The sequence below is a fragment of the Acinonyx jubatus genome, chromosome A1 (assembly GCF_027475565.1).
Source record: "Acinonyx jubatus isolate Ajub_Pintada_27869175 chromosome A1, VMU_Ajub_asm_v1.0, whole genome shotgun sequence".
NCBI lineage: Eukaryota > Metazoa > Chordata > Mammalia > Carnivora > Felidae > Acinonyx > Acinonyx jubatus.
Window position 1 is genome coordinate 107,590,439 of NC_069380.1, and position 17,244 is coordinate 107,607,682.

Consider the following 17,244-nt stretch of genomic DNA (forward strand, 5'->3'; position numbering starts at 1 on the left):
CACATCTGACTGGTCTCAACTCCCGGCCTTTCCTGTCACTGCCAGCATAACATGGGGAAGCCATTTCTCCTCTCTGTTTGCTTACCTGTAAAATAGGGACAATGCCCACCTCATAGGGCTTTCATAAGGTCTAAGAATATAATCCATGTGCAAAAGATGTTATTAGAAGTTTCCACTAAGGCAGCAGATACAACCACTGTGAAACTCCAAAAGTGAGAGGGCAGACCATGTGCAAACTTACCCAGGAAATAGTAAATAAACCAATATGTTTAACTTTGCAACCGTCACCCAGAAAGAGGTAATAAAAGGACAAAGTGACTAGAGATTAAGAGAGTATTGTAGTATATGCCATAAAATTGTTCACTTTAAAATATTTAATAATGTTTAATTAATTTAAGCTATGTGAATTTTACCTCAGAGAGGAAGAGAAAAGAAGGAAGAGGAGGAAGAGGAGGAGGAGGAAGGGGAAGAGGGAGAGGAATGGATTTGTGAAAAGAATTTCTTCAGAGAGAGCTACGCAGAGTTTTTTAGCCCATCCTCTCTCCCAACTTGAAACCCCAGCTAACTCAGAGCTCAATCATGTTCCCTGCAGCTGGGGATCCTGGTGAGAAATGTGAAGAAGACCGTGGCTGCAAAAAAATAATAAATCCCAGGGACTGCATATGGAGTTGGCAGAAGGAACATTAGTCTGAGGGGGTGATGGCAAGAACTGTGGGTTAAAAAGGAATCTTGTCCACAGGCACAAAATGTAGAGGAGGGAGTGCAAAGAGAACTCCTAAGTGGCACCACCTGAGTGGCTCAGTCAGTTGCGCATCCAACTCTTGATTTCAGCTCAGGTCATGATCTCATGGTCTTGAGATCTAGCTTCACACCCAGCAGGGAGCTCACTTGAGATTCTCATTCCCTCTCTCCCTGCCCCCTCCCCTGCCTGCATGTGCACTCACACTCTATCTCTCACTCTCGCTCACTCTCTCAAAAACAAAACAAACAAAACAAAACAAAACAAAACAAAACAAAAGGAGAACTCCTGAAAGTGTCTGTGACACAAAGAGCAGGTTTTAAGTGTTGCCCCAAACCATCAGAGAACTTCCCTTTCCCACTTCCTTATTCTCCCTTCCCACTTCCACCTGGTGGGAGAGGGCTAAAAGCTTCATTAGCAAGTGGGAGGAGGAGGAGAGACACCAGAGAAAGAGAGGAGAGCAGACCACCAAGCCCACAGCCAGCCCAAGGTGCGGAGGGAAGAAGTCACAGGAAAGTGGACCGATTCACACTTTGGACCAACACTTGTAGTTGTGAATTAAGACTGTCTGTGACTTATCACCCCCATGAAACTGACCTGAGAATGACCATAAAAGGCATGAGGTGCGTATGTTTTCACACCCACTGAACAACTTTAAAGGAACAGATGGAGACAAAGGTAAAGTTGCTCACATAATTATCTCCCATTAGGCCTGTTTGCTCAACTTACTGGGGCTCTATCTGCCAGAAACAGGAGCATCAGTAATGGCTCCATCTCGGTCTGACCAAGATGTGTGATGGGTGAGGTTGTGTCAAATGCTCTGGGACACACCCCCATACTGACAAATCACAGAGATGATTCTGGGGACACAGAAGGTTACAGGGTTTTAATAGGTAACTATTAAAACATCTTTTTTTTTTTTTTTTTTTTTTTAATGAAGAAGATGCATGGGATCTGTTTCACCTCTGCTGGTCCTTCTCTTAACCCAGCATCTTTTCTCAAACCCAACCCCATATTAAGAAGCGTCCCTGGAGACGTCTGGTTGGCTCAATTGGTTAAGCGTCCAACTTCGACTTTGGCTCAGGTCATGATCCCGCAGTCCATGAGTCTGAGCCCCAAATTGGTCTCTGTGCTGACAGCTCAGAGCCTGGAGCCTGCTTCAGATTCTGGGTCTCTCTCTCTCTCTCTCTCTCTGCCCCTCCCCTTCTCATGTGCGCGCTCTCTCTCTCTCTCTCTTTCTCTCTCTCTCTTTCAAATAAACAAACATTAAAAAAAAAAAAAAAAGAAATGTCCCTGAATTGCCTCCTACATACAAATTCTACAGTCTCTGGGCCCACAAACAATTCTGAGAGTATCACCTGGGAATTTTCACCTGTGGATTCCCAAGTTCTACATGTTTCTAAAGAATAACACCAAAATACTAGATGTGAAATCAGAACTCCCACAAAATAGGGTCCAGTACTATAGAACTTCAGATCTGTGAGGATGGCTGCCTTGCTCATGCCTAATGTAACCTCAGGGTGGGTGACCAAGAATTTCAAAAGAAAGTTGTCTTCATTAATGAAAATTTTCTGAAACCTCCACTCAGTTCAGTCCACAACACATACAAGGGTAGTAGTTACCCAAGTCTGCTTAGGCAAATCTTTTTCCTCTCCAACATGATGAGAGAGGTTTAGACCTTTTAGAAACAAACGATTTCTTGTAGGTATAAGTCAAGTTTCATAAACTTCTAATGAGCTAAAGGATTTTTAAATATTCCCAGAAAAGGTTCAAATGATTTCAAGTCATCCCTTGACGTGGTCCCAAGGGACGAAGGAGAAGTACGTGTTGACAGCAAATCCTGGGAGAAGATGCAAGGTCAGAGTTAGGAGGCGAGAGGTCACTCTTGGGAAAGCTCTGTTTGCTTCTCTGATTCAGGACAAGTGCATGCATCTGACAGCAGTTTTTAAAAATGGGATATGGAAAATTTTTCAAGTTGCTCACATGGAGGAAAAGTGACATGGCAAAGTGACAGAACCACTGTTTGCTCTGTTTCTCTTATTATCTGGAGCAACATCAATGGCACCATCTTATCAACATGAGATCTACTGTCCATTCCCCACCTTCTACTCATAGGCTGACCATCCCTTCATTTATTTTCTCTCCAGCTGCTGAAGGAAAAAAAACCTCTTAGTTTCAGATTCTGCGGATGTCACTTTGGCTTTAACCAGTATTCCTGGGCTGGCCATCCATGGCTGATCTGCAGAAAGGCATTTCACTAGCTGAAGATCTGCCCCAGATGGATGTTGGCTCCAAGTGAGAGCAGTTATGGGGTGAAGCTGAGCTCGAGGTCTCTCCTGCAGGGGTGGGATGGGAGTGGGGCTGGGAGCAGTGACGGGCCCTCTGGCTGGAGGTTCCTCTGGCTTCTGGCTTCCACTTTCACACAAAGGTGGGTTACAAAAGACACCGGTGACAGAAATGCTCTGGAAGTTTTATAATGCGGACAGAGTGTTCATCTCCCTGCTAGAGGCTCCCAACTCTTCTTCAGGATTGAGTCCTACTTTCAACAACCCCATATCCACCAATTTTTTGAACAATCAGACTTGAGAGCTGGTAGAAACACAAATAATAACGATAATAGCAGCCAGGCACTGAAATCCATGACTGTGGGAACTGTGCTAGGCATCTCATACATACATACATGGTAACTCAGTTATTTCTTAAAACAGCCTATATTACAGATATCAGATGGCTTCATTTAATATTCAAGCAAGCTGAGGCTTAAGAGAGGTTAAGAAATTCTCCTAAAGCTGCACAGCAGGAATACCCAGATGTAGTTTTATGCATATGGTCACATAAGTCTTGAACTGAATGGCACAAAACAAATAGGTCAAAGAGAGTATTTTCCCAAGATCCCACTTTTGAGCAGCCACAGAGGTAAGGCCGATGGGCATTACATGCTCGGCTAAATGACTGCAGATGACCGAGCTTTCCTGGGTGCCCTCAATTAGAACAGAAGAGATGCTCCAATTCCAGGGGCCTCTACCCACTCTTCCTCCCTTCTTCTCCAGGCAGGGTACATCTCGTTCCTGCTGTATCCAGAAGCCTCCTCTCTCTCTCAATCCACACCAGAGTTTTAAGGGCTCTGCTCCACTGAGCAGCACCTCCCTTTCCTCTGTCTCTAGTGGCTCTTTTTTGATGACAAAAAACACTTTCAGGTGTTTCCATAACAAGAGCCCCACCCCCTCCATAGCCTCAGCCAGCTCCACTCTTGGTCTGTCATTCCTTCAAAGCTAATCTATTTTTCACATAGATTCTCCCTTACAGCATAACATACATATGTGGTAAATTGCCCAAATAAGTGTACAGATCCAATAGATTTTTTTTGTTCCCAAGCGAACTTACCTGGGCAACCAGCACCAGATCAAGAAATAGAACATCACGGGGCATCTGGGTGGCTCAGTCGGTTAAGCGTCCAACTTCAGCTCAAGTCATGATCTCACGAACTGTGGGTTCAAGCCCTGCGTTGGGCTCTGTGCTGACAGCTCAGAGCCTGGAGTCTGCTTTGGATTCTGTGTCTCCCCCTCTCTATGCCCCTCCCCTGCTTGCACTCTATCTGTCTCTCTCTCTCTCAAAAATAAATAAATATTAAAAACAATTTCTTTTTTTAAAGAACTAGAACATCATCAGCATTCCAGGGCAGCGTTATCCTGGACAGCAACCATTATCCTGACTTATAAAACCATAGACTAGTTTATTGTTCTTGTAATTTTATACCAAAGAAATCATGCAATCTTTTGTGTCTGGTTTCTTTCACTCAATGTACAGTAAGGGAGAGGATTCTATTGAGGTATACCATTCTATCACTGATGGGCACTGGAGTTGTTTCCAGATTTTGACTATTCAAACAGCGATGTTTATCAACATTATGGAGCAAGCCTTTTGGTGACATGGCCATGCTTCTTGAAGAAATTGTCCACATGTGCTGATGTGACATCCTCACCTCCCATTCACTCCTCATTCCACTGCAATCAGCTTCTGCTTCCAGCCTCCGCTCCACGATTAGCCTTTGCCAAGAGCACCAGCAGGCGTTTCTGTGGTGGCATCCTCTGGGTATAGTTCAGCCACCAGACAACACTGACAGATTCTATTCACCTCTAGCTCAGCCTCCACTTGAAACTCTTGCCCTCATCATTCCTCTCCTGCCAGTGCTCCCAGGCCATGTTCCCAGACAGCTATTTCCTCACTCAACTCTCCTTTGAAGCAATATTTTCTTTCTTGCAGCCAATCCTTTGCACATGCTGTTCCCCATGCTGAGAATGTCCTTCCTCCTATTCTCCTCCAGCTACCAATCTTTCAGGACTCTGCTCCAGTGGACTCCGCTGGGAATCCTTTCTGTCCTGCTCTTCTGACCTCTTGGTGGCATAGTGCTCCATGCACTCTGGGATGTGGACTCTTGAGGCAGTGACCACATTGTACTGAACTGCCCGGTAACATAAGCTATGAGCTCATGAAGACAGGGGTCTGTCTTATCCATCCCTGTGACCTCAGCCCCTAGCACTAGGTCTGATGCATACTGGATGCTCCATAAATGAGCTGAATGAGTGAATCGATATAAGTTAGAAAAAGAATGCTAAAAGCATAGAGCTTGAGAAGGATATATTTAAAAAGATCGCTGTATTTTCTTCTCTGGGAAGAGAGGGTACATGAACTCATAGTATATGTCTTAACTATCACTCATGGCACCCAATTTCCCAAACAAGGCTATATTATACCCACAAATTCTCTTTGTGGGGGGTAGGGGCTATCAGATTCCAGTCCAGCTAATAGTCATTTTGAAATGAACAACGAACTATATACCCACCCAGTAGCCATCCCTGAGTGTAGACAAACCCCATCCTCTCACCTCCTGCAGGACTGTCACAGCCTGACTAGGGGTTCCATAGCACTGGCTTATTCTGGGGATCTCCACAGATGTTTCCATCATATAGCAAGAAGAAAATCTTCCCAGAATGATTCCACCAGAATCATGAACCAAATGTCAGGTTTAGATCATACGTTCCATCTTTCCCCACTGAAAGAGTGTGGGCCCCTGATGAAGCTGGGAACACAGTTCAGAAGAGAAGCTATATCCGGGGTTTGTGATGCTGAGGACAGGCAGGGCTGATGTGCTCGAAAACAGGATGGCTACCAGAGGCACAGCACAGGCTCATGCTAATGCCAAGGAAATCCAAGTACAGCCGGGCAGGGTGATAAGAGGTCTGCTCAATCCCCCAGCTCTGCCCTCGCACCAGCAGCGCTTCTATCGAGGGAGGCTTGGGCACTAAATCACAACCTGTTTTCCTGGCTCCATATGACCATCTTCCACCACACAGAGCTTGGGCAGGATGGCTTAGCTTCCAATTGTGATTTCATGGTTTGGAAAAGCATGGGACATGAGGCCTGCCCTCTACACCTAGGTGATAGCACATTTCTGCTCCATGAAGTTCTTCTCCAGATATGGAGGCCAATATGACCAAGTGACTCATTAAAAGCCTAGGGGCACTCTTGAACATCAAGGGTCTAAAGGTAAAAGCCATGGTAGTAGGGCGCCTGTGTGCCTCAGTTGGTTAAATGTCTGACTCTTGATTTTGGCTCAGGTCATGATCTCATGGTTTGTGAGTTCTTTCTCCTGTGTTGGGCTCTGTGAGACAGTATGGAGCTTGCTTGGGATTCTCTCTCTCCCTCTCTCTCTCTGCCCCTACCCTGCTTGCTCTCTCTCTCAAAATAAATTTAAAAAATAAATACATAAAGGCCACAATAGTAACCTGTTTCCCAACCCAGGCTGGTGAGACATATCACCAAAATTTTACGTATGAAACTCATGACAAAAAAAACAACAAACAAACAAAGAAACACCCACGTAAACCTGAAGGGTGTTTTTGAATTCTGCGTTGACTCTAGATGTCAGCTACTGGAGAGCAAGGACTATGCTATTGCTTTTCTGATAAAAATTAGCCGTGGGGTGGAAATCCTCAAACCCACTGAGTTAATGGCAAAAATCCATCTAGATCTAACAAAGCCTTGTTTATCATGATCCATCCTCATGGCGGGTCTGCTTATGGGGCTGGGGAGGACCTGCCAAATGCCTTAGAGGCTGCATCTGCAGAGACTATGCGAAGTTCCACTTTCACTGCCCACCCCATCAAGCATTATCATCAAGGCAGGCCAGCCCTCCAACCAGAAGAAGAAGGCTGGAAACTTCTTGCCCATTCAAGGCTAGGACAAGTGACTTCCCAAGTCAATAGATGAGATGGAGTAGCAGCAGAGGAAGAGCACTGGGCAGGGGGTTCTGGAAAAAGGGCACAAGTCCCCTGCTTCCACTTGCTGGTGGCATCCACTCATATAGCATCCATGCCTGCTTGCCTCACAGGCTGTGCTGAGGCCCCAGCAGCTCAGTGACTGGGGGGAAAAGGCACTGCAGACTGTGAAGTGCTGTGCCTGTGGCCACACCCCTCCTGTGCACCCTGCCTCCTCCAGGCAGCCTTCCTTGGCTATCCCTGCTGATGCTGCCCTATGCACTCCTCTGTCAGCACCAGGCATGGGGTGAATCATTTCTGCTTGTCCTCATCCGACATCCACGCCCACAGCATACCAGCCCCATCCTTCAGAGTTTCTGCACTGCCTTTTTCCACACCATTCCCTCTCTGGCACTTTCAACCACCCTATCACAGGGAGAGGCTGGGGAGGAGGTGGCAGCAAGCCTAGGTGACTGGCTCCTAGCCACCAGCAAGTGGTAGAAGTGGAACCCAAATCAAGACTTTCAGACACCAAACCCCACACTTTATCTGTGGTCCCTGACACAAAGGCCAAGTCAGGGCAGGAAGGAGAGTGGTGAGAGCTGCTTCTCAGCAAGGGATGATGTGACTCAGCTACCCAGCCCTCCTCTGGCCCCAGCTCTAGGAAATGGCCAGCCCCCACCCTGACCTCGCAGTCCACACTATCCATGTCCCACCACCCATGCTGCCTCCTGCTGGGCACTGGGAGCCCATGGTCTGGAATCAGGCATGGGACAAGGCTCAGCCCATGCCTCAGAGGTCAGGGGGGCACCAGAGACCCCTGCAGTCACACCACCAAGGCTGCCAGAGAAGGTTGCAGGTGGCCCCGGCTGGTGATCTGGGTGCCTCAGCTCACCTGTTGTGCCGCTTGTGAAACACACAATGGAGAGGTCCCTGGGCTTCGGGGGCTGCAGAGTTGAGAAGAAGTGTATGTTAAGAGGACCCAGAGTGGCCAGCCAGGGCCCGAGACCTCTGGAATTCTCAACCAGCCAGCCTCTCTGTGCACCCCTACCCGCCACGAGTGGGTATAGAGTCATGTGCCTGCCCCTGCCTGCAGCCGTCAGAAAGGTGGGCTGGCAGGTCCTCAGGAAAGAGGCTGAGGAAACTTGATGGGGGCTTGGACATCCATCTGTCACACTAATTTCTCACCTGGTCCTGCTGCCTCCCCAGCTTGAATCTGAGATGGGATTGGACTACAGTGGTCACATCTAGGCCTCTAACAAAGACCTCACCTTCTCGGTGGAGAAGTTCCATCCTGCCTTCCCACTTTCTCCCAAATGTCTGGGGTTAGGCCTGGGGACAGAATGTGTGGCCCAGGAACTGAGATTCCCACTGTGTCACCAAGACTGCTCTGTATCAGACCCTGGCCCTGGCCCTGGCCCAGGGCACAGAGTCCTGGGGTCACCAGAAGGAGCCTATCACGTCCGCTTGTATGCAGAAGAGATGACATGAGTTGGGACTGAGGGACAAGCAAGATCTCTCCAGACAAAGGGAAGATGGGCTCTGGAAGAGGAACTAGCCTGGTTACTGGTGGAGGCATGGAGGCAAGGGTGTGCCAAGAGTTTGGAAAATGGTGCTCTGAGGCTGGGGTATGGTATGAGGGAGGTGGACATACACCAGGGCTGCCCATGAAGGGCTGATCTGCATATGAGAAAGCTCAGGGGCAGGTAAGAAGAGTGGGAAGGGCTGAGCTGGAGGGAAGACTGGAGGCAAGAGGCCTCGTAAGCAAGCTTAAAACTCCCACACGGCTCTCCCAGGAACAGTGACCGTCACTGGTGACTTGACCCCAGGAAGTATCACTTGGGGGTAACACACGGAAAAGTTCACGGGGCGCCTGGGTGGCTCAGTCAGGTCCAACTTCGGCTCACATCATGATCTTATGGTCCGTGGGTTTGAGCCCCGTGTTGGGCTCTGTGCTGACAGCTCAGAGCCTGGAGCCTGCTTTGGATTCTGTGGCTCCCTCTCTCTCTGCCCCTGTCCCACTTGTGCCCTGTCTCTCAAAAATGAATAAACGTTAAAAAATTTTAAAAAGAAAAATTCACAAAGATGAACAAGGACAGCAGATGTTACAAGGGCACTTGGCCCCGGGGTTCACTTCTAATTCTGTTGCTTCTCCTGTTCACCCCATCCTTGTAGAGTTCACTACCTACAAGGGGAAAAAATAAGCCTTCCCAAAGAAAAGGCCTCTGGAGAACCAAGGGTAGTGAGGAATGGCTGCCCTTTTTTCTCTATCTTAAACGTCTGACTCCTGTTCCAGGTCCCTCTCTACACCCTCACCTACACAAGTCCTGGTTCCCTGAGTGGGTATTTCCAAAGCTGCTCACAGCAATGGCTCATTAACACAGGGGTGCTTCTCTGACCCCCCAGCAAGGCCCCGTGCATAGTGAGCGTGGTCTGTGAGGATAAGCCCCGCATACCATCAATAAAGACCTGCTGGCAGATGAGCTTACCACAGGGACATGATGATTCCGTTGGCCACACTCCTGGAAGAGAAAACCATGATTTTTAAAATGCTCAAAAGTTCTGATTGATCAAAACAAGTGAATAAACAAAAAATCAAAATAAGCTTGGCATGGTGGAGAAACCACCTCCTGCCTATGTGGAGAAACCACCTGAGTGGCCTCTTCTTATATGCACGTCCAGGCCTAAGCCACCCCACACATTACAGACAGGGTCCTGAGGCCCAGGGAGAGGTTAGACACTGTGCACATGCACAACGGGGGAGACAGCTTGAGGTGTTCATCGGGACACATGCTCAGGACAGAATGGCTAGGTGGCCTACACTTCCAGATAAATGGTCAAGGCTAGAGGGGCAGATGGGGGGTTGTCAGCATAAATGTGGCCCCCAAACCATGGACGGGTACAACTGCCCATGTATTACAAGTATAGTTGGTGACAGACAGGCAGGTAGGAGAACACCTGGAGAGCTCAGGGGCCTACATCCAGAAAGGGATGGTGGGGGTGAGCTGCTACTGAGGCGGGCGTGAGGCCCTGGGGACCAGGATGTCCTGTGTCACTCTAGCAGGCCACAAGCTGCCACCAGCCTTATGCCTCTGGGGAGGTCATGCACAGAAAAACTGGTTCTGCTGGCTGCTGGGAGTTTGGGACACACTGAAGGAACCTCTCAAAGACTCCTGGACCTCATGTCTGTAGTATTGAGGCTCACACAGGCTGATGGCTAGCTGAAAACATGGAGGCTCCAGAGGCTATGTAAGTAACTCTGGGGCAGGCTGGCACTACCATATACCTATTGGTGCCTGTGATATTCAATGTGCCAGCCAACTGAGTCTGTCACCTAGAGGATGCCTATAGGCACCAACCTCACCACCTGCCACCAGACCTTGTAAAAGCCTGCCCTATCTCAGCCCTGACACACCCTGATGGCCCAAGACGTCCACCCCGGGGCATGAGAGGGGCAGATAACCAGCAGTGCTGGCTCAGCAGCCAACCAGCTAGGCCCAGTAAATAGCCCAGAAGCAGACACTCACCTCCACGGCCTGCATGGACTTAATGACCACCCCACACTCCTGCCCTCGGTCTTTCAGAGCTTCCTCGAATGGTTCCATGACAATGATGAGCTTCAGCCCTGGAGTCTCCTTCCTCTCCACATGTTCTAGCAGAAGCACAGCCTTCTGAGGTTTATCCACGACCACGGTGCTGATGTCAGCTGAAGGGACCATTAGGAAAAGTCAGGCTGTGTGAGCACAGGCTGTGACTGTGGGTAGCATGTGCTAGGCAGCAGAGCCATGGGCTGTGTGTGTCAAAGCTTGTGTGTAAATAAATGCAGAAGACAGGCTATGTAGGCTATGTGTTGTACACAGAGGAAAGTGCATGGAGCTTAGGAGAAACAAGGGCAAGAGGCCAAGGAATGTCCTGGAGCAGATTCCAAGCATTCCTTTGCTCCAGGCTCAGGATCCATAATCTCAGGTCTGCTTGAGGTTATATGCCACCACCACCCCGCTTCCCCCGCATCTGCCCTGAGCTGAAAAGTAAGCCTCAGAGAGTCGGAAGCCTGTGTGGAGGCTGCTGCAGAGGCTCCTTCACGGTAGCCAGGCCCTGTGGAAGGTGCCTTCAGGTGAAGTCCAACTGGGGAAAGCCAACTCAACGGCCAGATTGGAAAATGTTCTTTGAGAATGGAAGCAAAGTGCTTACTAGTATCAGACAATTAGTGTAAGCTAAGAGGCTGGGGTCCAGGGGTTGGCTGCCAGTGGCAAGAGGAGGCAGTGGTGACTCACCTGTGTTGATAATGTAGCGGATAGCACCAGGGCCCAGGGTGTCATATAGTGGGATCACCACCATAGAATACGTGTAGCAGGCAAGCTCTGCGATGATCCACTGTGGAGACACACAGGTGCGGGGTTGGGGGAGCACAGGGCAGATAGGAGGGCTGTACTGCTCTTATGCCCAGGCAACCAGGGTACTTGTTCTGGGTCTTCCTGAGAAGGTTCTGTTCTGGCCCTCTCCACGTTGCAAGGAATCCATGAGGTTAACTGGTTGCACCTGCTTCCCCACAGCTTTCTAGAGCATGCATGCCCCAGGGAATTTGGGGCCTCCAAATAGCCCAAAGCCTATTTCTAGGCCTTGTGGCCTTCTTCCCTGGGTCTTTCTTCCCCCGTGGCTCAGGAAACACCTGTTTGTGGGGCTGGGTGGGGTGTAGATGGAGCTTGGCTGAGATGTCCACTCCTGATTAGGGGCTAAGTCAAAGGAATCGGTGGTGGCATGGAACAAGTACATCCATGTTTTCTCTTGTCCTAGGCCCTACACGCAGTTTGACCAGGGCTGTTGTATGGTACCCAACCCCCTACTCTACTGAAACCTCTAAAACCAATCAAGGCAGATGCTTACCTCTGGTCGATTTTGTGCAAAAACACCAACAAACTGATCTGTACATGCTTTACAATTGTGTTGCAGAAGTCCGGACCCTAGATATTCAGCCCTGTCGGCCACCTGCACATGGACATGGGGAAGTGATGGAAAGCAAGGACTTTTAGCAGGGGAGGGAGATTCCCAGGTAAGGATTCCTACAGGTCTGAGCCCTCCCTAAGACCCTACCCAGGTCGGCTGGAAGTCCTCTGAAGTTGCTGCTGGGAGTCTGGCAAACAGGCCATGCAAGGAAACAATGACCCTCTGAGACCCTGCAGGGTACCCACAAGCCCCACAATGCCAGGTCTACATGGGTCGACAGGGTAGGGCCTGTCCTCTATCACTCACCTCCTGGTAGGACAGCCACTGATAAGGTTGCTTGGGCTTCCTGAAGCCAAGACAGGGTCCATTCCCTGCAGAGAGATAAGCAGGCCTTGTGCCAGGGAGGATGGTAGGGTGGGTGTCACCTGCATCTGCTCATCAGATAGGTGAATGGACATCCAAAGCTGTGGGGTGGTCCATGGGTCAAGCGAACTGCCCCCAGCTGCCTGTCTAACCTGCTGAAGCTGAAGGAGGCCTAAAGCACACAAGCATGACATGTCCTCAAGGATCAGGGAGGCCCTGGAATAAGGACTAACACAGTGCCAGTTCCCACCATGACCTGTGTGATGTAGCCTCAAGGGGACACAAAGACGTGGGGACTATGAGGCAGAGATGGAGAGTTGCCTCTCTGTGACCACTTCCTTTTGACCCATACCCTGGGTCACCCAGACATCCCAGAAGCTCAGGCTCTGAACCATGCCAGCCAGAGGCCTGGCAGTTTGAGGCTTAGCAGGGGCTGCCCATGGGAGATATAAAATAAGGGCCAGGGAGTGCCTAGGTGGCTCAGTTGGTTAAGCGTCTGACTTCAGCTCAGGTCATGACCTTGGGGTTCATGGGTTTGAGTCCTGCGTCGGGCTCTGTGCTGATAGCTTGGAGCCTGGAGCCTACTTCAGAATCTGTATCTCCCTCTCTTTGCCTCTCCCTGGCCCACATTTTCTCTCTCTCACTTTCTCAAAAATAAATAAACATTAAAAAAATTTTTTTTAACTATGAGCTAAGAGATGGTTTAAGGTCAGGCAGTGCTAAGGGCTAGAACAAAGCTGAGGTCAGCCCTTCGGCCGTATAATGCAGTTACTTCCCTGAGTGGGAGGAGTGCCAGGAGTTGCTTTTCTCCTCTGAACCTGGCAACCACTCACCTGCCACGCTCCTGGTTCCCTGCTTGTCGGCTCACACCTTTGCACCTGCTCAACCCTTGGCAGGGCTCCTCCAGACCCTCACAGCCCCTCTCACCTGAGATGCTAAGCCCACGGCGGAACACCTCGTACATGGTCCTGGCATCATCATAATAGTGGGTGAGCAGCTGAGGGCCATCTCCAATCACAGATCGCCGGGCCCCGCCACTGTCCTACGAGCCAAGCACAGGCCAGGGAAGCTGGCTGAGGCAGGCATAGGCATCAGGGGAGAGCACCGGTATGCAGCAGGCTGTACACGGCGTGGATGCACACCAGGGCCACACAGTTGGGACTGGGACATGCTCTGTGCGCACTCACACACATGGCCTACACACACCTGGACGGTACACACACAACCTCTACACACACTCACACACATATGGCTGGTATACACTTGACCTATATGCAGCTACACTCAAACACAGTTGGCTCACATACACAGGCCCAGTACACTGGTCTCCCATACATGCACACAGCACCTAAACACTGCGTGAGCACACACAAAATGTCCATAATTTCAGTGACTGTTCAAATATACCTATGGTTCATTCATACAATGGAATGGTGAGTGTTGGCTAGAGTCAGGCTACCCTCTGGCATCAGGATCAGCCTGGAAAGGTGGCCTTCATCCCATCATCTGTTGCTGCTGTACCCCTAGGTTAAGAAAAATTTGGGTGCCATCCATCATTCACATAATAGCGTGAATTAGTTTGAATACTGGCTAAAGGTGCCTGTCCAGGAACGCTCCTGCCCATGCCACATGACCCCTCTACGGCACGAATTCACCCTGTGTCTGCTTACTACTAAAAACAAAAAATAAATCTATGCTGCTCCCTCCAGGATCCTGGCCCATGGGCCTTTGTCCTTGCTGGCCTCTCAAAGTAAGTTATAATTAAAATTACCAAATAGTCTGGTGCTTTCTCTGTGTCACCTTACCAAATCCTTACCACAACTCAGGAAGCAGATACTCCTTTTATTACTCACCTGACAGTTGAGGACATTGAGGCTCAGAGAGTTAAGAAAATGCCAAGAACCATACAGCTAGTAAGAGGTATAGCCAGCCCTTCAGGGCTCCTGTATACCAAACGCCATACTGGTAATTACTCTGCTAGCCTGTTGGTAGCCCTTCTCCGCTGTCCAGCCACCCCACATGAATCTCCATTTCCCAAAGCCACCAGGTACAAGATCACATACTCACATCTTTGCACACATCATGCCTTCTGCTGGAAAAGTGCCCTGAACATCCCCATCCTATCTAGACCTGCACCCTCTCCTAGTGGGCAAAACTCTGCTATGCTCATGGTTGCCAAGATCAAGAGCAAAAAAGGCAGGATGTTGAACTGTATATGCAGCATGATAGCTTTTAAAAAGAGGGGCAAATATCTATTCGCTCACAGATGATCATTACTAGGTTTCCCTGGGGAAGAAAAGGTGGAAGCTCTTCAGTCTATGACCTTTTTCCCTTTTGAAGTGTGAATATATTATCTATTCAAAATGAATAAAATTTAAGAAAAAGATAATTTTTAAAAAGGCAAAATAGGGGCCCCTGGGTACCTCAGTCAGTTAAGTGTCCGGTTAGTGATTTCGGCTCACGTCATGAACTCCCAGTTCACAGGATCGAGCCCCGCATGGGGCTCTGTGCTAAGAGTGCAGAGCCTGCTTGGATTCTCTCTCCCCCTCTCTCTGCCCCTCCCCACTCTCTCTCTCTCTCTTTCAAAATAAATGAATAAACTTAAAAAAAAAGGCAAAATAAATGTCACAAGCTTAAGAAAGAAACAAATCTCACTAGTCCTTCTAGATTTAGCCTGGAATACCCTTGTCCAGGCTGGGCCACTCCACCTTTCCTCCCCTTGGTGACCTTCTCTGTGAGTCCATGTGCTCTGGGAGGACAGGGGCACGGGTGGGCTCAGTTCAGAGTCCCAGCTCCAGACCATGGCTGGGCACAGAGAGACTCTGGGAGGGAGTTTATCTGGCAGCTCCTTGAGAACATTAGATTTTCTACTGAGGCACCAGTGAGCCAAGTCTTCCCACCCAAGAGACAGGCAAACTAGAGGCCTGGTGCAAGGCCATGATTGGGCTCTGCCCAGGGTTCAATTCCTGGGAGAGGCAGAGGAGCATCTAGCAGGAGACGCTGCTCAAGGCTACTGGGGGGCTTAGTGGTTCACTGCTTGGGGAAACCAAGATTCTCTGCACCATTTTAGGTAAAATCGGCTATAAGCTTGGCTTCTACCTTCAAGATACCTGTCCTCTGCCCACTCCTTTCCACAGCCCAGCCACTTCCACATTGCTCACCTCCACTTCCTCTGACTGCATCAGGAGGTTGCATGGTGGTTGTAAGGCCTTTGGCCGGTGAGTGAACCAGTAGGCGAGGATGGCAGCCAGAGCACCCATACTCACGAGGGTGGTGGCTGAGAGGCTGCGGAAAAACTGGCCCAAGTCGCCCAGCTCGGGCAGCCGCAGCAACCTCAGTATCTCTTGTGTCTGCATCTTCTCCAGAAGTGAGAGGATGAACTCTGTAGGAAACAAGAGGTAGGTGAGAGAGGAGAGCTCATGGCAGGCTAGGGAGGAGTCTGGTTCTGTCCTTCCATCTGTCTTGGATCACAAATGACAAAATGACCTTGGCCAGGCCCTGGCCAAATACAGTAGGGCAGGCCCTGGGTTGGTTGGGGTGTACAGTCTTCTTGTGCAACACAGTGTATCCCTAGACAGGCCTGTCCAGGTGACAGGCCAGATCCCTTAGCGGTCACACTTGACAGTCAGACATCCGGCCCGGTTTTCCTGAGAACCATATGCTCAAGCCCTAGGCCATGGATGACAGATGCTTCCCTATCTTCCAGAAGCCAGGGAATGCTCTGAAAGCTCTGGAATTAATGCCTCCTGAGCCCCAGGGTTTGGGTGCTCTGCCTCTCCTCTGTGTTCATATTATTGTGCTTCTCTTTGCTCCTGGAGTATGAAAAGCGCAGTGACCAGAATGAGTCGGTGAAGGGGTACAGGTTCCTCCTAGTCTACCTCAAAGTTCCCAGCACCAGGCCCTGATCCTGAGGGAGACAGAGAAAGGAAAGGGAGCAGAGCCCATGGACCCACTCTTACAGGTGCCTCTGGCCCTCATGACATGAGGGCAATCATCTCTCTGGCAAGGGTCCAGTGAGTGACACAGCAGGGCTTCCCCAGGTCTACATCCTCATCATACCATAGGCTCTTCTTGAAGAAAAGTTGGAGCCACAGTCTTGCCAGGGCCAGAGGTGATGCTGGGGCCAACTTTGTGAGGAACAGCAAAGTTACCAAGAGCAGCCAGGGTGGGATCCAGGTACTGCTCCCTGGCCCCAGACTGCTGACCACTATGCACTACAACTCTGCATGGCCACTAACCAAGCACCAAGCGCACAGCTGGCCCCACCATTAACTGGGCCCTGGGCCGTCCCCCTGGGACCCAATCAGCTCATGTCCAGAGGACACAGAAGTGGCATAGGGGAACTGATGGGAAGGGAAAGGAACCAAGGCTCAGAGAGAAAGGGCTCAGCAAAGTGCTGTGTGCACTTCTAGGGGTAACCAGCACTCCTTGTGATGTCACATAAAGTGGTCAGGACTCCATGCTTGCCCACCACAGTCCAAGTGGCGACAGTGGGCTAATGAGGGCATAGAGAGGATGCCCTGGGGTGGACAGTGGAAGTGTTGCTGTGAGAAATACTATTAACTAAGTTTGGTTCAAAGAGAGCAGGTCTCAGGAGCTGCCACGTTCTCCTGATGGCCACTAAATGAAGCAATGATGGCAGGGCAGACATATGGCCAGTTGGGCTAAGGGTCTTCACTTCACCCAGGACTGAGAGAGGCAGTGAGGATGGACCAGGCATTGGATGCTTTTATCTTTACTAGGGCATCTTCAGTGTCACTGCCCAGTAGGATTTGAGGCTACAAGCACCACATAATACCTATAGGTCTGCCAACCTAATGAGGGCTGGGTAAGCTCCAGGCTGCCATGCACCACTTATGGCCTCTCTCCTTACTGGCCCTTGACCTTTGGAAGCAAGACTGTGGTTTTCCTTTTTGGAAAACAGTGAGAAACCCAATAGCA

The 17,244-nt window shown here is 49.8% G+C and overlaps 1 protein-coding gene across 8 annotated transcripts in view; it reads right to left on the minus strand.

Annotated features, from left to right (window-relative positions):
* The window catches only part of ACSL6 (acyl-CoA synthetase long chain family member 6), a 66,914-nt gene that overhangs the window by 33,865 nt on the left and 15,805 nt on the right, over positions 1-17,244 (minus strand). For all 8 annotated transcript variants that reach the window (XM_053220658.1, XM_027076746.2, XM_053220650.1 and 5 more), the window contains 8 exons: positions 15,465-15,685; positions 13,231-13,345; positions 12,247-12,311; positions 11,881-11,982; positions 11,271-11,370; positions 10,524-10,702; positions 9,486-9,518; positions 7,892-7,943 (listed from right to left, as the gene is read on the minus strand). In XM_053220658.1, the coding sequence (XP_053076633.1) occupies positions 7,892-7,943; positions 9,486-9,518; positions 10,524-10,702; positions 11,271-11,370; positions 11,881-11,982; positions 12,247-12,311; positions 13,231-13,345; positions 15,465-15,685 (867 nt within the window). The remainder of the gene's footprint in view (positions 1-7,891; positions 7,944-9,485; positions 9,519-10,523; positions 10,703-11,270; positions 11,371-11,880; positions 11,983-12,246; positions 12,312-13,230; positions 13,346-15,464; positions 15,686-17,244) is intronic.